The sequence below is a fragment of the Pavona decussata genome, unplaced genomic scaffold, assembly GCF_977016875.1.
Source record: "Pavona decussata unplaced genomic scaffold, jaPavDecu1.1 SCAFFOLD_262, whole genome shotgun sequence".
NCBI lineage: Eukaryota > Metazoa > Cnidaria > Anthozoa > Scleractinia > Agariciidae > Pavona > Pavona decussata.
Genome location: NW_028145665.1, coordinates 1,004,782 through 1,027,500, shown reverse-complemented (window position 1 = coordinate 1,027,500; position 22,719 = coordinate 1,004,782). Strand labels below are relative to the sequence as shown.

The 22,719-nt window shown below is 38.4% G+C and overlaps 1 protein-coding gene across 6 annotated transcripts in view; it reads right to left on the bottom strand.

Moving 5' to 3' along the window:
• LOC146456038 (uncharacterized) overlaps positions 1 to 22,719 on the bottom strand; it is a 145,564-nt gene that overhangs the window by 115,978 nt on the left and 6,867 nt on the right. For 5 of the 6 annotated variants that reach the window (XM_085093599.1, XM_085093602.1, XM_085093604.1 and 2 more), the window contains 20 exons: positions 22,299 to 22,379; positions 20,597 to 20,712; positions 19,820 to 19,932; positions 19,457 to 19,576; positions 19,228 to 19,323; positions 18,289 to 18,357; positions 17,386 to 17,450; positions 16,869 to 16,911; positions 16,605 to 16,655; positions 15,279 to 15,353; positions 15,048 to 15,136; positions 13,837 to 14,147; positions 12,803 to 12,930; positions 11,024 to 11,152; positions 10,144 to 10,206; positions 9,075 to 9,236; positions 8,384 to 8,488; positions 7,557 to 7,652; positions 6,667 to 6,792; positions 141 to 287 (listed from right to left, as the gene is read on the bottom strand). In XM_085093599.1, coding sequence (XP_084949725.1) covers positions 141 to 287; positions 6,667 to 6,792; positions 7,557 to 7,652; positions 8,384 to 8,488; positions 9,075 to 9,236; positions 10,144 to 10,206; positions 11,024 to 11,152; positions 12,803 to 12,930; positions 13,837 to 14,147; positions 15,048 to 15,136; positions 15,279 to 15,353; positions 16,605 to 16,655; positions 16,869 to 16,911; positions 17,386 to 17,450; positions 18,289 to 18,357; positions 19,228 to 19,323; positions 19,457 to 19,576; positions 19,820 to 19,932; positions 20,597 to 20,712; positions 22,299 to 22,379 — 2,185 coding nt within the window. Of the gene's footprint in view, positions 1 to 140; positions 288 to 2,588; positions 3,541 to 6,666; positions 6,793 to 7,556; positions 7,653 to 8,383; positions 8,489 to 9,074; positions 9,237 to 10,143; positions 10,207 to 11,023; positions 11,153 to 12,802; positions 12,931 to 13,836; positions 14,148 to 15,047; positions 15,137 to 15,278; positions 15,354 to 16,604; positions 16,656 to 16,868; positions 16,912 to 17,385; positions 17,451 to 18,288; positions 18,358 to 19,227; positions 19,324 to 19,456; positions 19,577 to 19,819; positions 19,933 to 20,596; positions 20,713 to 22,298; positions 22,380 to 22,719 lie in introns of those variants that run through there. The other variant, XM_085093601.1, reaches the window with a different exon arrangement.

The window sequence follows — 22,719 nt, the reverse complement described above, 5'->3', positions numbered from 1 at the left end:
AATCAAAGAACAAAGTCAAATTACTGTGTGTACACTTGCTGGGGCAGCTCTCCTGCTAAAGTACTAAACAGTCAATTTTCAAGGATTTGTGTCCTTTAGAGAGGGTCTCCATTATAACCGATTAAGTCATCAACACTTACCTGCATGTTCTTGTAGCTACACACTGGGTCAACAGCCACTTTGCCTTTCAATTTTGATTTCCTTTGAGGCAAGGGCACCACTTTCTTACTCAGGAGCTGTAAAGAGCTTATGATGTCTTTGAAGTCAACCAGTTCTTGTTTCATTTCCTTGAATTAAAAACAAACATGCCAATTATACTGTGCAAAACAGAATATAGACACAAACCAGAAGGCTTTAATTATGTTTTGATCATTTTTGATTTGTTTCCCGGCGTTCATCACTCCAACATTTTCACCACAGCTTTCACACTACTGAAATTGCACATCAAAATAATAATAAGAAATTATTATTAATGTATATAAATCTAATAATTTTCCCTTTCTTAGAATGTTAATAAAAAGAAACAAGCAGATGGGGTTAATGAACTTTAGAGAAAATATTAAAAAAAAGGTGGACATAACTTTTTACTATCAATGTGAAGTTTTCTTGTGTGTCGGCAGACCACTCAGTGGTGAGTAAAAAATTCCTTTTTTATCCATATATGTTTTTCTTTAATTACATCTTTTTTCATGCATATTGTGTTACCCGCTCAAAAAAACAGAATACACATACATGCAAGGATAAAGCAAAGGACCCTGAATACACAGCACAAAATTTATCCCAGACTTGCTTTTCGTTAATAAATATCAAACAAATGTTGTTTGCCCCTAACAAGTCATTGAAAAGGCACAGCTCTGCAAGACCAGCTATTCTCGTGTGCAGTCTGTGGTTCTCAATAAAAAAATTGAATCGTTTATGTACATTGATTCTCATGAGTAGTCTGAAGACATGGTTGTGCATCAATATCGGTCAGCTCTCATACCAAAGAACTCAAGTTCGGAACTGAAGCTACAATTGTAGCTATCATCATATGGATGGGTGTCGTTAACCCTATGCCCAACATATTGAAAGGAATATAATAGAGCTTTCATTTTCTATTCAAAGCAATTATATCATTGAACGGCATAACTGAAAATTTCACAACAAAAGATTCACTGGCATATTCGGCCAATACATTTGCCCCCAAAGTTAAACGAATACTGCATTGTATTTGATATTAATGTTGCTCACAGCACCAACAATCTAATTAATGTCTGGGTGGTATGAACCTTGCCTGGGTATATAAAACTTCCCTGACAAATTTATTGGATTATATAAAAGCGTTTATCATATAAAAAGGTATCAACATTTCATTAAACTTGTGGATTAAAACGTGAGTGCAAAATGTTATGCAATATTTGTAGACCTGAATGATTGTGGAGAATTATGCAGGTACAATTGAGGCATAGAGTTAACAAGGAAGGAACATTAAATCTTGACAGAAGACATAACTCTCGTTACATGCAATTGCAGTTCCAAACTTGTTTTTATTTAGGGAGTATCACAAGTAAAAGCAATGCAGAGGAAAACTGGCTGTACTCCAAGTGCAGTTGGCAGATGTTGTCAACAGGAAATAGAGGCTCTTGAAACATCACTAAAACATTATAAAGAAGCTTGCTCGGGTTTGTTACGGATAGAAACAATTCCAATCCCAAGCAGATCCTTGTTTTCCAAAATACCTTGTGCGAAAAGGGAATGTAAAGAAAACAGTCGCTTTCAACAGAATTAGATACATGCAAGGGGTTAACTTATGTTGCACGCATATTTAACACCGTGCAACGTATTATAACGTGATGGGCTAACCAAGAAATATGTACTTTGAACATTGTCTCAAGCCCTTTGATTATTTGTGCCTGTGGATGAAAATATTTCACGGCAACAAAGCAACATTCTAAGCATTATTCAACTGAAATCAACAAGTCGCCACAGAGAAAGGACAATATTCAGTGTACTTCAGTAAAAATTTAATGTCACGCCAATTAGCAGACAAGATCGAAAGCTTAGTAACATAGTTATTATCGAAGCTGAAACGCAAATTCAATAACAGATGAAGAAGTGTAATCGTCAATGAGATAAATTCAAATATTTACTAAACACTTGTCAAATTTATTAACCCGCACGCCTTACTGCTTCCAGAAGGTACACACGATCGATGAAATCGACACCATGGCAAAATTACTCACGCGAAACATATGCTGTGCTTTGTTTATAATTTACAAAAGTAGGTTTATAAACCGACCGACAAGACGAAGAGGGAGAAGCGAACATAAAAATCGATATAACGACTAGACGATTTTACAGTAAGACCAAGTACTAAGCTTGGGCTTTAATTTTTCTCGACTTTGAAAACGCCTAGAACATTTTACCCAGGGAAAGGAAGGAAATTTGATCCACGCGAAAATTGCACCAAATGGCACAAAATGTCCAAAACGATCTGTGAATGCAAATTTTCTTCTCATCTGGCGGCTCTGTTAGTCAAAACTTTTACACCTCCTAACTACATCGTTCCGAGACCCATAAATCAGGAGCTAACTCACTAGAGAGTTTACCTGCTTAAACTGCAGCATGTCGGTGACAACGTCTTTAAACTTTGGTTCCAGTTCCGTTTCGCTTTCAGTTTTCGGCCCGCGTAGCAACAACACATAACGCTCTTTAGGCGAAGACACACTGTTATCTTCGACTTTTCGATTGAACATGCCACGTACATACTCCAAAGAATATGCAACAATCGTCCCCATCTGTGATTGTCTTACTATTGGAAATTTTTCCAATGGTATTCCAGCGCGGATTGCCTCCTCCGAAGCGGGAATCACTCTTTCCCTCAAAAACTTTTCCCAGCGGCTGTCGTGAATTAATTGGTCATGATCAAAGAAGGGATTTTGTGTTGTTCGCCATCTTACTACATTTGCAGCGCTGTGAAGAGTTCGCCTGACGGCTAAATAAACACGAGTAGAGCTTCTTGTGATCATCTGAGAACCCCAAGTGACCGGAGACATCAGCTTGGAGAAAAATAATCGAGGAGAACTCGTTGTCCTTATAGAAACCGGCCTAGATCGGCGCCCATTTAATTTGTATTCGTTTCTTGTTCGGTAAAGGAAGAACAAAAGTGACATTAACGCCGTGACAGCGAGAGCTGCCGATGTAAACAAAATAAAGAACAGTAATGGCAGAGGATTCCAATGCAGCACAACACACATGTCGAACGTCGGCGATCGTTTGTTCGAAGATAATTTAGACTGCAGTTAGAAACATCCAATAAGTTTGCATACGCTGCGGATACACTTAAGCTGTCATTTGGACGAATTTTTGAGGCGGTAAGGGTAGAAAGTTGATGTGCATCTCGCTTGCAAGACACGTGGAGTTCCTTAGCTCCTCACGGGTTAGTCACACAGATCAGTTAGTCACACATGAATAGAAGAAACTTCACCAGATTTTTTCAAGTGCCAGTCACTTTCTAGCAGAAGCATGTTTGCCGTTCATTTCCAGCTCGATTTCTGACCTCTAACACCCCGTGAATTAGCCAGACAGATAAAGTACACAGACAAGATACGCGCGCGAACAGCGTTGAAGAAACGTGACACCTAAACGAAACAAAAAGATATTCGAATTTTGAATTTTTAATCACGAGCAACTATTTATGACTTTAGAATGTGAAACTAATCAAAAACTTGTCCGCAAAAATTTGTACCAAACCTCAGATAGATTAGAAACGTCAATAAATTGTGCACGAACTATAAAATCAGTAAATGTGATGTTTCAAAGGCAAAATTCTTCAAGTTAGAAAACTCGTTCGCCAAATTTTTCATTTCCACTAAACAAACCGTCACTATCATATCAGTCTCTTTTAGTTTTTTATTAGCAAGCAGCATTTAAAATATATATATAGAAGCAGAATACACCGAGAGATAATTTAGTTAATGAATAGTTACTGTTGAAAAACAAACTGTACTGACACGAGCCTAATGGCTAAATTGAACGCTGTAAGAGTTTGTTTATTATGCAAATATCACCGCAACGATTAATTTAGAACCAGCATGAAAAAGTCAATCAACCTTGTCAGAGACAAAAGCCCTCCCTCCCTTCTCGAGAACTCGAAATAAGATAACATCAAAAATGATAGGTCTTGTCTTGTCTTGTATACTGGTGTAATGCAATCATTCGAGACCTCTGAAACATTCACTTGATCTACAGCCGTACCAAGGTCGAGCTGTGTAAAACTCAAGATAAATTCTGGAGCTTTCTCTTTCGTTTTTCAATAACTTTTTCTTTTACTGGCCGCCTACACAGGAAACATTACACCCTTTTCCTCGGTTCCACGATGTCTGTGTATACTTACACAGAATAAACTTGACTTATTGATTAGTCAAAATTTCTATCAGAAAAAAAAAACAAATGAGTCGCATCACTAGAAAACGCAGCTAAACAGAAACGAACAACCTGCCACATTGAGATAAGTTTTCGTGGGGAAACCTTGCGCCAAGTTCGCTGAGTTACTGAAATACAATTGAAGGTTAACTCGTCACTGTTCAGTACACATATAGTAGATAGGATTAACTTTTAACCATGCCAACGAAAATAAAAACCTATGAGGAAAAAGGCAAAACGATTAAAAACAATCCGTTTGTTTGTTGTCTTATTCTCGGATTACTTCCCTGAAGTATCGAACTTGTTTCTATGCTACAAAGAAGATGAAGAATTTTCTCACGTACTCATTCAAATAATCCCATAGTTAAATCATATAACGAAAAAAGAAATAAAGAAAACACCTGGAGCGATTTGCTCCTGAAACAACACAAAAACGCCGATATTCATACTTTTTAACCAGCACTTTCATTCTTAAAGTTCTTCGCAGTGCATTTGACATGGATTAAGAAATATAATTATTTCTGCGAGACGCGCAAAACTATTCCCTGCTCATTACCAACTGCAATAAGCAAATTGCTCGGCAGACAACCACCTTTTTTTTTCAGCATTTCCTAAACACCTATCTGTCACTGTGGTAACAAATAAAAGAATTACAGACTTCTGTTTTTTTTTTTGTCAACAACTTTATTTTTAAGCAAGAAAAGTGATAGTGATTGTAGAGGAGAATAAACCAGCTAAGTATATTTTTGTCAGAGTATATTTTAGAGGGCAACTGTGTTGTTAATAAGGTTGGCTAGGGAGGGGAGGGGGTGGTGAAGGAGGGAATGGAGATGGGAGAAAGAAAGAGAGGGAGGGAGAAAGGAAGGAGGGAGAGAGGAAGGGAGGGAGGGTAGGGGATGGGGAAGGAGGGGAGGGGTGGTGAAGGAGGGAATGGAGATAAGATGAGAGAGAGGAGAAAGAGAGGGAGAGAGGGAGGGAGAGAGGGGGGAGGGTAGGGGATGGGGAAAGAGGGGAGGGGGTGGTGAAGGAGGGAATGGAGAGATGATGAGAGAGAGAGAGCAGAAAGAATGAGAGGGAGGGAAAAAGGAAGGAGGGAGAGAGGAAGGGAGGGAGGGTAGGGGATGGGGAAGGAGGGGAGGGGGTGGTGAAGGAGGGAATGGAGATGGGATGAGAGAGAGGAGAAAGAAAGAGAGGGAGAGAGAAAGGAGGGAGGGAGAAAGTGGGGGAGGGTAGGGGATGGGGAAAGAGGGGAAGGGGTGGTGAAGGAGAGAACGGAGAGGTGATGAGAGAGAGAGCAGAAAGAATGAGAGGGAGGGAGAAAGGAGGGAAGGAGGGAGGGAAGGATGGACGGGAAAAAAAGAGGGGGCGGTTAAATTGAGTGAGAAGGCAGATAAGTGGTGAGGAAGAAAAAGCAAAAATGGATTTAAGGGTAGAAGGGGGACAAAAGTGTAATTTATATTTGATCTTAAATTTTAGACCAAGTTAATCTTAACTTTATCAACAGTATTTATTATTTATGTGATAATTTATTTATTATGTATGTTTGCAATGTCAACTTTTGATTTTATCTACTAATTAATCTAGGTAACCCCATATTTAGGGACATAGTTCCTGTTTAAGGCTTCCTCGATTCACTTATTTCACTTTGTTGTATTGTAAACCATTAAAGTAAAGTAATTCAGTATGTGGGCATGCGATACTCGATAACAAGCATATCATTTGGCTGGTAAGCTTGGTACAGAGGGAAGATAAAATTCTTTTTATATATAGGGTAGTCCCTTCAGCACCCTTCTATCAATAGGAGCCCTCGAACCTTCTTGGGAGCTAAACTACGGTGAAAAAGTGAAGTAGGGAAGAAAGGTTTTTCGATCGAATCAGCGAAGGAAGTTCAATTTAATTAACCAAGCTTCGAGTTACCCAGGGGACCGTTTCCTCAAAGTTCCGATAAATCACAGTGTTCCTAAACAGAGATTCAATCTTCATCAATTTTGAGACTTATGGAACACACTATGCACGTTGCACTAAAAATTCCAATAGTCGATTTCAAAAAAGACTCTCGCCGGAGCCAGTAAGTTATCGTGATGTTCCAGAAAAAGGGCCCTGGCTTACTGACTGTAGATAAGGTAACGTGTTCAGGGAAAAGAAATCGGGTTTAGAGCCAGGCACGGATAGTGTGCATAGTGCAAGAAATTATTACATTGCCCAGTTTCTTAACTACAGCAAGCATCCATTTTGTGTATCGCCCCCTCACTAAGCACTCACCGTGAGCCTGTCCAAGGCCTGTTCAGCGGCTTCACGGGAAGAGATGTTCTGTACATCATACTCAGTGTTCAATCGATCAACCAACTGAATCATTTTCTTCTCTGTTGTGTGTGCGTCTTCAAAATACTGTGAGATCAGAAAAACAACACAAACCCTCGTCTTGTCATCAACGTACCCTTTCACCATAAAAGATTACAAGCGTAAACAAAAAGTCCCAAATTCTAGTGCTAAATATGCCAAAAGATAAACAACTTTGCACAGTTGACCTTAAACGTGATCAAAGAAATTAATTCTAGCAACGACCTTTTCTGCACCCTAGGTTCCAGAGGTTATTTCATTTATTTATTTATTTTATTTTATTTATTTATTTATTTATTTATTTTTTTTTTTTTTTTGACGAGAGAGAGACAGAACCGCGGAGAAGGCCCGGCAACGAGGCGCAAAGCGCCGAGAGGAAAACACTTGCGCCCGCTTTATACCCACCGATGCGGTTATTTGCTCATTTTTATTTTTTAAACAACGGGCCTCTGGAACCAGGGTACCTTTTCTGCAATCTTTTACACCAATCTTCCTACAGACTGTATTTTCTCAAATTGGTCTTCGGACACGTCTAATTCCAGGGCTTTGCCCGACAAAGTCAAAACGAGTGACTTGACCAACAAAAGATTTTTCCAGCTTGACGTCTTTCGCATTATCGGTACAGTCCCAACTAACAACTACTCCTTCGTCTTTGTCTGTTTTTTTTTTGTTTGTTTGTGTTGATTTACTTTTTGTTTTTTAGCATAGTTTATAGTTTACTTGGCTATCAGTCTCTATGACTGACTCGCTGAGTTACCAGATTAGCTTTTTTAAATGGCAAATGAGCGATTAAAACGTGATTTTTTACGAACCTGTTGGTATATTTCCGCATTCCTGGCGTGCTGTCGGAAGGCGATTAGGAGCTGATTCAGCCACCACCACTGACTGCGCATGGCATTTAGGTACGCCTGGATGAGTTTGGAAAAGAGGCTAATGTTAGGTCACCTTCTCACAACAGACTCGTGTTTCACAGACGGACATACAAGTTATCGCTCAAATCCCAGTTTGATAACTTTCTTCCATAACCTTCTCTTTAGTGTTGAAAGTAACCAACGTATGGTTGACAAACGTTCACATGTCAAATGCAAGTTTGCAAAGACAAAGAAATTGTTGTAACAGTTGGCGAGAACAGTCATCTTGTTCTTCTCAGATCTCACCAACAGTTCGCCAAATATGATCGAGTTGTAAGGCATCAGACAGAGTGTTCCTGGCTACCAAGAGGCTAAACATTGGAAGCATGAACGCGAAAATAAATCGCGGGGGAAATAGGTCTATACGCGCTTTAGTATCGCGTTCGCGATTTAGTTTATTTGTTTTCTTTCCCACCATCGATCCAAGAGCCTTAAGGAGACCAGTTTTTAGAAAGCCAATCGACGACAACACGAAAGCTCATCATCATTATTACTATTACACTCAATCGCCCATTTCCGTGTTGCTTTGAACCTCGTAATGAAAGCGAGACTAATTGCAAAGTTTTTATTATAAAAATTAATTTCCATTCATATGCAAACAAAACTAATTATCATACGAAAAGCTTTGCACTTAGCCTCGCTTTCATAATGAGGTTCACAGCAACACGGAAATGCCCTATTATTTTAACCGCTATTATTAGATTCATCTTCATTTTACTCTCACGCACCTCTATCGGGCCTGGAGCCGGGTGTCCGGCCTGTATGATGTTGTCTCCTTTTGTAAGTAGCATATTGTAGTGAGCTTCTCTGTCCCGGATGTCAAACTCGAGATTCTAACAACAGATATCAAAATAAAGTTAACACAGAAACGTGCCAACCAAAACATTTCATAGAAGTTTAAAAATCAAGCCTAAACAACTGTGACCCGCGCAAGGAGAGCCTTTGGTACCCGGGCTATAGCAGCTGCCAAGGACGTCAAAAATCATCAAAATAATATCAAAAATAAGGTGTAGAAAAAAACGTGTACCAACAGAAAATTCCATAGGAGCTTGACAAGCTGCCTAAACAACTCTTTCCATTTGCGAAACTGAATATATTTGTTTTCCACCTTGAAGGCGAGACAAAGACAAGGAGCTTGCTCAATTTACATTGTCTATCTTTACCCATATGAATGAATGTTAAACAACTAACAATCTGACAAATGCCTAGAGAAGTCACCATGCAATTAACAAACAACTGATCCATAGATTTTACGCTGAGAAATAAACGGTAACCAGCTGGAGTTTGTTTAAATCCAATTTCTTTCCAGGGTGTTAAATACAACTTTTAACACTCCGTAAATTCCCAGCACAAGATAGATGGCTATGTGACCTACTCGTTCTCACGCCCTACCCCTCCCTCCTACGTATAACATGGTACCTCTCCGTGTGCCTGCAGCTCTTCTATGTCGAAATCGGTGCTGGACCAGTCACGTGACACCTCCGGCTCCTCCCGTTGGTTCATCCATATAAGCTCTTTGGTGGCTTCGCTCATGAACGACACTAGACTCTTCAAATGATTAATGCGATTCACTGAACTCTTCTGCAGGAGACAAAATTAACGTTTGACGATTAAACTATTACTAAATAGTAAACCATGCATAAACTTAATTTCCAGTCACCCCTCTGCAAAAATGGCTGCCAATTGAAATTGTTTTGTGCATGCATCTCAATATTGGTGCAACAAACTCTGTTTTTAGATTGACCCTTAAAACAGCATCTTTAAATCTCTCGATTTGGTCAGACTCAATAAATTAAATAGATAAAAGACCATCAAATTTATCTATGTTTACCAAAAGAAAGCCCGAAACCCACGATCCCTAAAGCATATCGCCCTGTGCAGTAATCTTGCTCATTCTAAGACGCTCATAACAAACTCGTGGAGGATGTATGGATAGAAATGAACAAACAGCTTGCGAATCTACTTATTTCTTTACTAGTTATTTAATTTTTATTTTAGTTGTGGCTGTCAATTTGTAAACACCAAATTTATTTGTAATTAGTTTAGTATAGACATACCTACCCGCCACGACTAGCTTTAGCTATTTGCGGGTAGGTATATAACCAGCTGTTTTAATAAAGTGTTGTTGTTGTTGTTGTTGTTGTTGTTGTTGTTAAATGAATATACCAAATAACGTAAGTGAACAAAGGGGTAAAGATTCAACACATGGAAAACCATCGCAGTTCGGCACACAGCTTAGGCAGCTGCCAAAAGAGAAAATGATACTATGATTTTAAAATTAAAAATGATAATGATTTAAAGAATTTTTTCCTGGTTTGAGATCAACAACAACAATACTTTATTTCACCCCATTATTATTACAACAGAAAATATAAATATATACATACAATAGATGATAGGGGTGCTGGCTACAGGTGCTCCACAGAATAGAGTTTTTACAAAGGTATATAATAAGACATTAAGATCGAAGCAATATAAATGTACGTACCACAAGAGCTGCATATTCTTCGTGGATTTCAATGATCTTCTCGTTAAGACCTCTGTCTTCAGCCTGCATCAAAAGAGACTTAAAGTAAGTGGTCAACCCTCCCAACCTGTGTCCGTAGGATCAAGCGCGAATAAGCATTGCGTGACAAATACTGCGTTACACGAAGTGAGAGAGTTCACTGGTGTTTTGCATATGAGATGCTACTGATCAGTACTCTAAGCAAATCACGCCGCCATTTCGTTTCATTTATGTGGATGAGTTGGACCGCGTGATAAGACGGGGGAATTACGGTTGATTTTTTTATGAAATAGGCTGTGATTTAATAAAGAAAGTAAGAGAGGGATAAGAATTTTGAACACTTGCACCATCACAGTCTGCCACCACGCGAGATAACATCGGCTTGTCAGCGGACTGTTTTGGTGCCAATGTAAACTTTTCACAATTTCCCCAAAATTCATCACCCCCTCCCCCAATGTTTTCTCACTTTTTCAGTTTTACTTCATTATAAACCTATTAGGGAACTTAAGCAACAACAACAGCGACGGCTTTGAGAAAGTCACAAAACAATTGCTCTGCACGTACGTTATGCATTTTGACGCATTTCATTGCCGTCCTCTGCGAAAACAACAACGGGAAATGTGAATTTTACATTCTCATTTTCAACTTGAACGCCGTTCTTACGAATTTAGTGCTGGTGGATAGTTCGGTCATTTTGTACAAGCTCTGCGAGTTGGAATAATAACGAAATAGTTTGAACAATATGAATTGTTATACTTAAAGGGACGTTTCCGCTTGCGTTGCCGTCGCCGCTGCTTAAGTTCCCTTCAATTACAAAATCACAGCATTGAACCGTAATCTCCCCTTAAACAGCAAATCTCACCTCCAACTCCTTGATTTTGTTGAGTTCGTCTTGAAAGGCCAGCACAGCATCATGTTGGACATGGTGGTTTTGTTGGTGTCTCTGTGCAGATGGTAGGTCCAGCCCATATTCTTCCTTTTCAATGGCGGCCTAAAGAAAAACAGCAAGCAGGGTCAATTTACTAGAAAACTGAACTACTACTTTGCCTAAAGGGACAGTGCGGTGATTAAATTTGAAAGAAGAAGGATGAACTTTTCAAGCTTGTTCCTTAAAATTCGCAGCATGAGCACTTCTTGCGGTTGGTTGAAAAAAAAAGTCGGTATCATTAACGGTCACGACAACCATTTTCTTCGTGTAAATTATCAACATCCCATGCTTCACTTTCAACTTAAACAACTTTAACCGTTTCAATATATTTCTGACACCGAAAAGAATTTAAAGAACCGTGAGATATGAATTCGTACTTCGAAACACACTGACTCAGTTTGATAACAAAAAACAAAAAAGAAAAACTTCAGGTAGGTTAATAAGTATCGTGCATCATTAACAAGCATGATAAAGGATTATATATGCACTTCAATTAGTACCATTTGTTTTAAGTTGTTGTTAGTTAATTATAGCGAAATGCTACTTATAACGGTAAACTCGAGAGGACCTAAGATGCTATGCGCTTTGCTTTGAAGGCAGATATGCCTTAATTTAAATTCTTGCCAAGACCTTTTCAAAACATCGTGTCAATTATAATACCTGTTTTTGCAAGAAAATGCTCTTACGTCCAAGAGAGCTATGCTTCATCCACCGCATAAAACATTACAGTTGCCTATAGGCATTGACTTCCACCGAAAAACAAAATTCTTACAATATTGCGTGCAAAAACATTGCCAAATTTATGTTTGTCTCCGTCTTTGCCAAAACCTAAAGCAGTTGTGTAAATAGCTTTGCACTATCTTTGCCAAAACGCAAAGCTAGCATGTAAATACCCAATGAATTATACAAATTCTTATAAAACGGTCACCTGCTGTGAGGTTATTAGTCAGTGTTTAGAAACACCTTCAGCCAAGAAACCACAAATATGTGGCGTGAATACAATTTGCTCGGTAAATGACTTCGCATTATCAGTTATTTGATAATACAAAGTTGAATTTTGCAAACTGGCTCAGATGATCTTTTTCGAGAAAACAAAATATTCGTTTAGCCGCAGCTAGGGAATTCGAATCTTCTTCTGAAAATAAACCTTATTCTTAGCTTGGAGGAGAACACGTTTGTTTCTCTATTTTGAAAACGCGAAGCAAGCAAGTGCAAGGAACCGTGACTATAAAGGCAGAAGAAATCCGAGTGAAATAGTTTTCCCAGAGTAAACTTGAAACTTGAAAGATATCATGACAAAAGATCTTTCTGATCAAATTAGAGGACGCTGCTTCGTATCAAAAATGTTCAAACGCGATTTATGATTAAAAATATTTCTCTGTAAATGATTTGAACCCAGGAGTCATGTCATAAGTACATAAATTATGATAATTCGGGTGAGTATAGTCCTGAGAAGGATTGTTTGAGGTTACATTGTGTTCTCAGAACTAATGCAATCACCTGGATGATCATAATTAACGTACTTATCTTCTTAATAGTGTATTAAAAACAGATGCACGAAAGTACATAAAATGTCCACTGAATGTCTTTCAATGGAGGAAAATCCCTCGAACTTCATCAGAAACATCTTTCGTCGAGCATCACAAAAAATACTTCTCTAATAAAACTTTGCACAAGTCATTTCACATGGCTGGCTGGTCTACTCATCCATACCCTCGTTTCTCTTATCCAAGCTAGCATCGCATCCAAACGCTGAGACTCGTTCCCAGTTTCCACGCTGAATTTCAGTTGATTACGCCCATGGGGCGAGGCTCCATTCGGAATACCGCTGTCACCTGTGTCTGCAGTTCGAGAAAAAAAACTTTTGTATTAGAAATAACTTAAGAGGGATAGCATTGCAATCTAAGCTGAGATTCCGCACACACTTATGCGCTCTCGGTTGAAAACGCAGCGCATACAGTACTGAAAGATGGAATGTAACGCCTTACAAGAGAGGACGCCCCTTATCGGAGACAGGGCGCGTATTTCTGTTTTAACTCCCTGACTCTTACACCGCCTTCAAGGAGACATGGGCCCTTGTAACGTCAACAGTTTTACAGCCAGAAGATGTTTCTGGCAACCAACCAGTAAAGTCGGAAAAAGTCTTACAACCAAGCATGCCTCAATAACAAGGATAAAATAAATTGGGACAGAGAGGTACACAATATTAAACTTGAGAGTTTTTCTAACAAAATCGAAGAGAAACTTGTCTTTTCCATTGGCACTTTGGATTGAAAATTTTCACATTTCCCGAAAATCAAGTGGAAACGTTGTGAAAAGTATGGCGAGTGAAAGGCCAAAAAAAGCAAAAAAGAAAGTGGAAGAAATAAGAAAAGAAAAAGGCCTGTCTATCTCAATGTATAGCTCGTTCAAAATCTTTACTCAAATGTTGCTTTGTGAACATACCTCAAGCAAACAACATTTCGAAAAAAATTCATTTTCCATGTCGCAAAAGGCATGGATATTATTTGCCGGGATAATGGCCAGAAGGATGCATCCGTGGCTCTTAATTGCCGTATCTTTGGAAAAGCAAGAGTAGTCCTACATGAACTATGCTGGATTCAGAAAAACCTGCAATGTGTAGATATCTTCGCTTATCATAAATTAGAAGGGGGTGCACGGTTTAATGGACTGCGGACGCTAAATAAAATCATTACAGTACTTTCTGGTGTGTTCCAAACTTCTATTTCTAGATTTTATTCACTTACCGTCATTTAAGCCCTCCGCAGACATGATGCGAGCAACAGTTGTTCTCGTTTCTGTTGGGGTCCCTCCTGAGGAGCGGTACGTCCTCTTTGTGATAGTAATGACTTTTCTTCTTGTCCTTACCCCCTCCCCCTCAAGGTAATCAGTGGTTGGTGTCGTTTCTTCTGTTGATACAACCGTCTTTTCCACAGGGAGCTCCAGCTTCATCTTCTTGCCGTCTGTTGTACTGTACGTCTGATAAGTGAGCATTTTAGTGGAGCGTGCATCCAGGCGATCTTTCATCTCTGACCAACGTCTTTCAATGGACTGAACCCTGACAACACAGGCACCATATCACAAGCAATCAGAATTTATAAGAGGGTTAGTTACTAAAGAAACTGTGGTGCTGCGTCGGTGGGGAGTAGAAATGAATGTTTGAATTATCAGCAGAGTTGACAAGGTAATTTTCGTAGGGCTAACACTCGAAACGTCAGCACCCGAATCTTGTTACGGTAAGGGTGGCCAAATTACCTTTTCAACCCTGTCGATAATTCAAACAGTCGAAATCAGGACTATTCCATGAGTTAGCTTATGCGGACCCAGTGGGCCTCCTTTGCAGACTTTTGAGGCCTGTGTTCATGAAAAATGGGCTCCCAATATCTCTGAACCGCGTGGCATGAAAATTTTGCGGGTTCTAATTTTTGCGGATTTTGCGGATTGACCTCGATCCGCAAAAAATTAGTTCCCGAAGGAAAAAAAAACGCAAAATAAAACGCCGTAAAAATCAACTCCCTTCAGTCAAATTAAAAACTCCGCTTTTTATAGACTTGTACCACTGGGGCGCGATATACATTCGACTTAAACAAGAACATTAACATGATTTTCCATTGGAAAAAGCAATCAGAGGTTAGATAAATACGGTAGCCTGTACTATTAAACCGTATTAATGAAACAGTGTTTTGTTGTAGTAAGGTATTACAGTGATATGTCTCCAATAAGTAAGTAGAGTGAACTGTGACTCAACATATCGTACAACAAAAGTTGAAAATGTTAAGGTTTCTTCTACTTAAATGTTCTGCTGCTTGAACAGAGAATCGCAAAAATTAGTTCCCGTTAGAAATTTCAGTCATCTTGAACCGCAAAAATTTGTTCCCGCAAACCACAAAAAATCGCCAATCCGCAAAATAGAAATCCCGCAAAATTTTCGTGCTACACGGTATCCAAAACAACTTACTTGATTCTGAGTTCGTCAGCTCTGGAATAACGGCCGGCTACCAGAATGTCTACACCAGAAATCATGTGTTTTATGCTGGACTCGAACATCTACAGGATTTAAGGAAAAACTGTTAATACCACGAGGCTAGAATCAGAATAAGAACAACGGGAAGTGATGATTCATACAGTGGCAATAGGGTAAGCCAGACTGACACTGTGACAAAAACTCTGACGACAAAACTTCACTTACCACCAGGGACTTTTCGATTTGATAGAAGTGCTTCCTTCTGGTTTCTTGGTCTATTGTGTCACCAACTTCCTCCTCCTGTGATCGAAAACCAAAAAGATGATCAGTTTAAAGTTGAAAATCCATTTGTAACAAAGATTCTAAGCAAACAACAAAGCGCGGAAGTTGTACGCGTAACTTGAACAAGGAAGCCATAATTTTTCCAATCCTCTAAACCTGCATAGTTATCTTTTTCTCCTCGTTCAATAATTTTCCTCCTCCTCAATTATCATGGGGCCCTCGTGTACGTAGATCAGGCTCTACAAGAAATCCTTACGGACAGCATTTAAGGGGTTAATTTTGGAGCTCATCCTTCGTCAGTGAAAATGCCGAGAGCTTCTAGATGGGAATCCTCTGGCACAATGGGGGCTAATAAAGGGTAGCTAGCAGAGATAGCCCTGATTAAGAATACTGTCGACTCTAGCATTACTCTATCCTTTACCTACAGTTGAGTTACAATTCAATTCGGAGATTGAATGACCTTTGCATGCAACAGGACTACCCACTGCTCAGTGGCTGGTAACCCTGTGTGGCCGTCCCTTAAACTGTTTCAATTCCAATCGCCCTCTCTCTCGTAAAAGTGGGCCGGTTGGGCGGGGTAAAATTGAAAATTTATCAAACAACTCCAGCGAGCCTTGATGATATCCTCCCTGTGAACGGCATCTTGCAAAGAGCAGCGATCACGCTAAAATGTGTTCGAAAATGTCATTCCAAGGGATCAATGTAAAGTCGTGGCTAAACGATCAAACAGTTTTGTCCAAAATCGTGTTGGAAGAACATATTTTGCTGTTAAGCCGTCTCTATCAACTTTCCCTTTAAATGGGGTTCCATGTTTGCTTTAGATCAAACATTTCCATCCAACATTTTGCGTTACGAACAAATGTTTGATCGTAAACCACCTCTAAAAACAAGGCTTGTTTGAGCGGGAAAAATCAACCAGTCAGAGACGGAATTTGTGGCACGTTACGTAACTATTTCAGCGGTAATGCACAAAGTGTTACTTTGTCCGATGTTTGACCTGTTTTCCCGTTTAGCCCCGAATGTTTTGCGTGCAAACACGGCGTTCGACGAAAATGTTTGATCGTTTAGCCCGGAGTCAGAGTCGCCGACACTTCAACTTGGAAACAACTTCTGAAGAAAACGTGGAGAAGGCAACGAAATAAGACGCTTCTCAAAAAATAATTAATCATTTTGTAGGGATAGCCTGACCAATAAACGGCTGAATACTCTTCTTTTTTCTTCTTTTTTTTTTGTTTTGAAGTCCGTTCAGCTGGTTTGTATTTTACTCACTGATTTGATCCTCTCCTCAATATCATCCAATGATGCATCAACAAGGGTTGCCTAGCGACAAAATAAACAATAACGCAATGAGATCTTGAAATGGTTGCCAGATGTGATACCTTCATGTTTTGTAACCAAACCGCATGAAGTCACAAAAAATCTTCATGCTTTGGAAACAAACCACATGAAGGCACAAAATATTCGAAACGTTACCGAAAGAAAACTCGTTCACCAACTAACAGGTGCAATAATCATTCAAATACCAGTACCAACCTCTTTTTGGATCTTTTCTGCTACCTGAAACATTTGCTCAAGCCTAAAGAAATCAAAATAAGATTTAAAAAGATCAATGGCTTCAATAAAAGACTGAATGCATTTCTGCCCTCACAAAAATATCTGATTACCCTGAAAACAAACAAAAGCCCTTTCAATCACCTTAGATCTAGAATTAATTGAAATATGATCTGGGATCCTTCAATACTCTTACCAATTTTTCTAGGAACATCCAATAGAACTCTGATCGCACAGTGAATTTAAGAGCTTAATGTGCACAAGACTGTGCCTGATTTGGGACTCAATTATTATTGCAAGAAATGCCATTTACAAAATTGCACAACTGAACTGATTTAACAATAATTTTCTCAAACCAAGACTTAGTAAGCCAAAAGACAGACTTGATGTACCTTGCTAAGCTGCTGGTGGTTTCTTATTTATATAAAGAAACAACAAATTTCAGTTACTGTATTCAGTCTACTCGTTTAAAAAAAAATGAACAAGATCATTAGATAACCTGGTAAGTTCAATTCTCAGTGATTTGTTGTAGTTATCCTGCATCTCAACTAGATTTGTCCATAACTGTGAGGAGACAACAAGCATATTTTTTAATAATATGTTTTGAACACAAATTCGCATGTGCTGTGAAAGACAATGGTGATAAAATGCACCAGAAATATGACGCCTGTCCATGGTAAGGTTACATGTACCTTATTATTTTGTTGATTTTGTTAATGGTAGAGGTTCCCACAAAGCTGATTTTAAAATTAATGAGCCGTCAAATGGCAGTAAATCCAAGATTAAATTTGTTATTCTTCATTCTCGGATAACTAATCCATTTATAAAAAGAGGCTTCTTGAAAGCATTTTGCTTGCTTTGACAAACTCCATTCCCTTGATAATTACGTAAATCAACCTTATTGGGTGGATGAAATTAAACCCTTTCCTTAATCTAGATTAGTATTGAGGTCTTAGCAACAGAATCTAACTGAGGATTGATTATAATCCTCCATTACGATGATTTAATCCACACTTAGTGTTGCAGTAACTACCACCAGTACCATCCCAGCAAGTCTTCACCATAGAACATAATCAAAGGAGCTTGGCTCCTCATTTTCAACACCATCCAACCCCCACTGATTTGCATAGTTTACTATTTTTGTCCTTGAAAACATATCAAACTTCTGCCAACCTTTGTTATGCCATGACAACATCCATGTCCACCATGGATACAGATCTAAACCAAGGACCTTGGCTTTGAAATAAGACTTCTTGAGGACTGGCACGCACCTCATGAAGCACATGACCTGTTTGTCCCTAATTTCCCTGTTTGATCAGTTGGCATTTTGTAAGTGCTTCTATAGAAAGCATACACTGTATGTCAAATTTTTTATGGCACACAAAGGACAAACAATCCTTACCACTTCTAACTCTCTCGGACTACATTCATACGGAAATTCCAGCCAGGTTGCCATGGGACCATACAGTGCCTGATGGTAAGAAAAAAAACAGAAGGCATGTACAAAAGCCACAGGTCACCCACATGGTGCAACAAAGGACCATACACTATACAGTGCCAAGCTATAGGTGACCTACACAACAAGAGCTTGACCTGGCTTTTGTATCATTAAGAAACTGGAAGTATTGCCATTCCACCCCCTCTCCCCCCCCCCCCCCCCCTCTGATTACTGGTCCATCCCATGGTTACCCCCAGCAGTATGTGGATGGTATCTATTTACCGACCTACAGGTGAAGGAAGACAGTGTGGAGTAAAGTGTCTTGTTTAAGGAAGTGACCAACCTCAGATCTGACATCCAATGCACTAAACACTGAACTGCTATGCCTCCACAACAGTGAGAAAATAATTCATTACTGTTTGATTCCAAAATTATCAGAACTGGATCAACAAAAGCTGCACTGAAATGTTACTATTTTCTAAATAACACTGCTTGACAACAGCAATGTTTAAATAGGCCATTTCTGAGCTGTTTTGAACCTTATTACGAAAACGAGGCCAAGTGCAAAGCTTTTCATATGAAAATAAATTTTGTTTTCATGTGAACGAAAACTTAATTTCATGGCAAAAACTATGCACAAAGCCTCTGTTTCACAATGAGGTGCAAAGCAACTCGGAAATGGCCAATTCTCAAAGCACATGGGTAAAAAGTAATAAACTCAAAATTGCAACCAGGGAGATGTCTTTTGAGTCACTTCAAATATTGGTAGCAACAATCTAGATTCCTCCACAACTTTCTAAAATGAAATTAGTGATTTTTCTTAAACAACAAAAGAATTGATCTTCTGCATAACTCAACTGAGCAGTTAACATCTATAACAATAGAATAATAACCAATACTTACCTGGAGTTCACGGAAAACCATTTTCAGAGAATGTCTAGAGGCTTCCATGTCGGTGAATTCACTTATGCGATAGCGATTGTACTCAACTATCAGCTCCTGAAAATATTTTCAACAGAAATACTTTATCCAGTTACTACATGTGAGAGTTAATAAGGTTGAGTTATAGTTATGACATCGACAACACTGTAGTATATAGTATCAAATTCAAATGACAAAGTATTTTACCAACCTTTATTCCCTGGACAGTTTTTGGAAACCTTTGTTTCTCCAGCCTGAGCACAACTTGTTTGATGCTGGCAACAAGTACCTTTGCCAGGTTGCAATATTCTTCAAACTTAAACAGCTTTTCCTACAAAAGAAAGGTGTTATAAATTAATAACTGGATTAAGACTCTGATGGAAAGTGGAACCTTTAACACAGAAAAGTAATTTCACAAAACCAGCTCCAGGTGAACCTTTGTCAAATGTCCCTACCCCGCCCTGTCCATTTCCCAGTCATGGTCCTCTGAGGCATTTACATGTGTAGCTCCTCTATCAAGTCTATTTAAATATACTACCTGGGAAGTGTCTTTTATCGCATCAATGTTACTTACATTATCATGCAATGTTTCTTGTGCTGTAGGTTCTTTCGGGAATATTTCATACAAAGAAGAAACATAAGTCATGATAGACTTTTCATCTGGGGGATGGTCTGTGTGGGCCAAATCTAATAAAAGAGAAAATTTTATGCATGTGTCAGAGCTTCACTAATGGCATTCACATTACTTTGAATGAGCTAAAAATAATGTAGAATAAAAAATGAACAATTCCATACCAAACTATATTATTAATTTATTTTTATAGTTATTCCTGCTGTATTGAGATCTGTAGAGGGCCTGAGATTGCCATTCACAATTTGACAGCTGAGTGAGGAATTCTTCTGATCATTAACAAAGTTGAGGATTGGCAACAATCGCACTACACTGTATTTTCAGAAGAGTGTTGCAGTTGATCTTTTGGAATTCTAATGATACACCCCCCGTGAAAAATTAAACGTGCAGTATAAAAACCACTTACAATTATACTTCTAAATGCTACCTAGATTACAACACTACCGCTAACACTACAGCGATCCTAAAACGGGCAGCATATGGTTCTAGCATAAGAAAGATGACATGATGTAGGAGGAGCTCTGACATGCAGCACTTGAAAAGTAAGTCTAATATTTTGGTCTCCCCACTCAAAATTCTGATAACCATCAATGGTGGGAAGAAACGTTCACATCCCAGGGAGTGGGTGCAAGTCAGCCACCTTGATAAACATGAGCCATCATGATACTAGAGCCTGATAGGAAAATTATTAATAAAATAATTAAAATAGTTAACAAGTACCTTCAACATCCAGGAGCCTGGGAACACCAAGTTCTTTCTCCGCAACATGAAATGAGTATTCCAGATTTTGCTCCGGGCTTGATTTGCTTAACTTGGAAAAGTCCACAAGATCGGGCCTGTCATTGGTGATTACAGGAAATTCATGTTAACAATCCTTCGAATTGATTTATTTTAAAGTACACCTACACTTGTGAAACAAAGGGCCAACATTAAATTATTGAGAATACCATCTTATCTCAATTTCCATCAATTGCGAAACTTGGAAATCATACTTCAGAGTCGGACAAAACAGGATTTTAAACTAACACTAAATTTCACTTTTAATTTTCCCATGCACCACCATTTGGATTTCATGATGTTATATGGTTGCCCAACTATTAAATACAGCAAAGAACATCTGCTTCCTAAGAAAAAAAAGAACTGTATGATGTCATAAAAGCCAATGGCGAATGGGAAATTTAAAAGCAAAAATAGAAAATTATGTTATCATATTATATTTATTTTGTTTGTTCTTTCCTTGTGTTCAAACAAATGTGGAATTTGGACATTGTTTCCATCAACTTAACATCAATTCCTTGCAACAGTGGAGATTCCCTTTATTTGACTGACTATGCTACTGACACAGTTTAAGTTTCCACATTTTGTTCAATGATGGAGCAATTTTCATTTCATTTTGAAATATATGGTTTCCACTAAAGTGTTTGTTATTTGTTTCATCCATCACTGGTACAAATGATCAAAACGAGGCCTTGTTTTGTTCATTATTCCGCTAAAGAACACATTATTATGTAACAAACATTGTTCACTTGACAAATCAGATTGCTGAAGCATTATTACACTGAACAATCAATTTGCTGAAAACGGAGTGTTAATTGTCAAAGATTGATTTCTAAAATGCTCTTGGGTAATAGGTCAAACCAGCCAACAGTCATGTGCACACATTTGCTTTTGTTAATTCACTTAACAAATCAAAGCTTGATTTTGCAGTTTGTTTGCTGTCTGGGTTTTGTTCTGGTAGAATCATTTCAAGGTCAACGAAACTTGCTCTAATGGATAGCCATAGAGCAATTAAAATGTCATTGTAAATCATTTGGATTCGACATAATTATCCTTCTTGTGGTATTAGCTTTTAAAAGGTCAAAACACTATATTGTCTGAGGAATTTTTACCGACAAAAAATCAACAGTCAACACTTTAAGTGTCTGCAGTGTTTAGGAGGAAGTCACGGACGTCTACATGGTTTAATAAGCAGAGCTTTAAGCAGAACTTGAATCTCCAAGTACTGCAATAGTAACTTAAACTAAAAAAATAGTTTTCATTCTTTAACTCTTCATTGATGGTATCTAAAAACTCGAAAATTATATAAAGATTTCTGTGCTTGCAATTTTTGCTTCTTGTGCAGGCATTTTGAGATCACAAAAAATAACACTTCATCCAACACCCAGTTCCAAATTCAAATAATTCTTGAAATCCTGCACAGGATATGTAATTTCAATTTTGATACCATCAGATGCAAAGGTTAAGGAATTCCTGATCAGATAAGGTAAAATCTCTCTTGATGGCTTGACCACACCCAAACAAAAAATTACAAGGACTTCCTTTTATTAGTTTTTTGTTATTTATTTTTTTTTTTTTTCAAAAAAAAAAAATGAAATGTTCCTGTAAAATAAGATAAAATGTGTAAGTGTGATAATCAACTGACCTGTATCTGTGAATGATTGCATTAAAAGCCAACCCATCTTTCCATGAATTTGTGAAGTTTTCCACTTCAACTGAAGGATAACTGAAGCAAAATATAAAAGTTGTATCATCAATTCAATATTAATTGCAAAAATTTTGATTGTCCTGGTACTTGGCATACCATACTTAACCTTTAAATGCACTTTCTAAAAAAGTCTCCAATTATGTTAAAATGTGTTATTGGCATTAGGAAATCATCCCAGGGGCAGACAGCCCTGTTGCTTATCAGAAATTTTGAAAAGCACCCCTCATGGGCTGTAGTATCTCAATTTGAGGGCGTGGCTCTCGTTTCCTCTTCTCCCTATGGGTGTACAAACTTTGACGAGAAGTTCCTTTTCCCATCAAATTTTTTCCTGGTATCCTTAGCTATGAGGATAATTCAA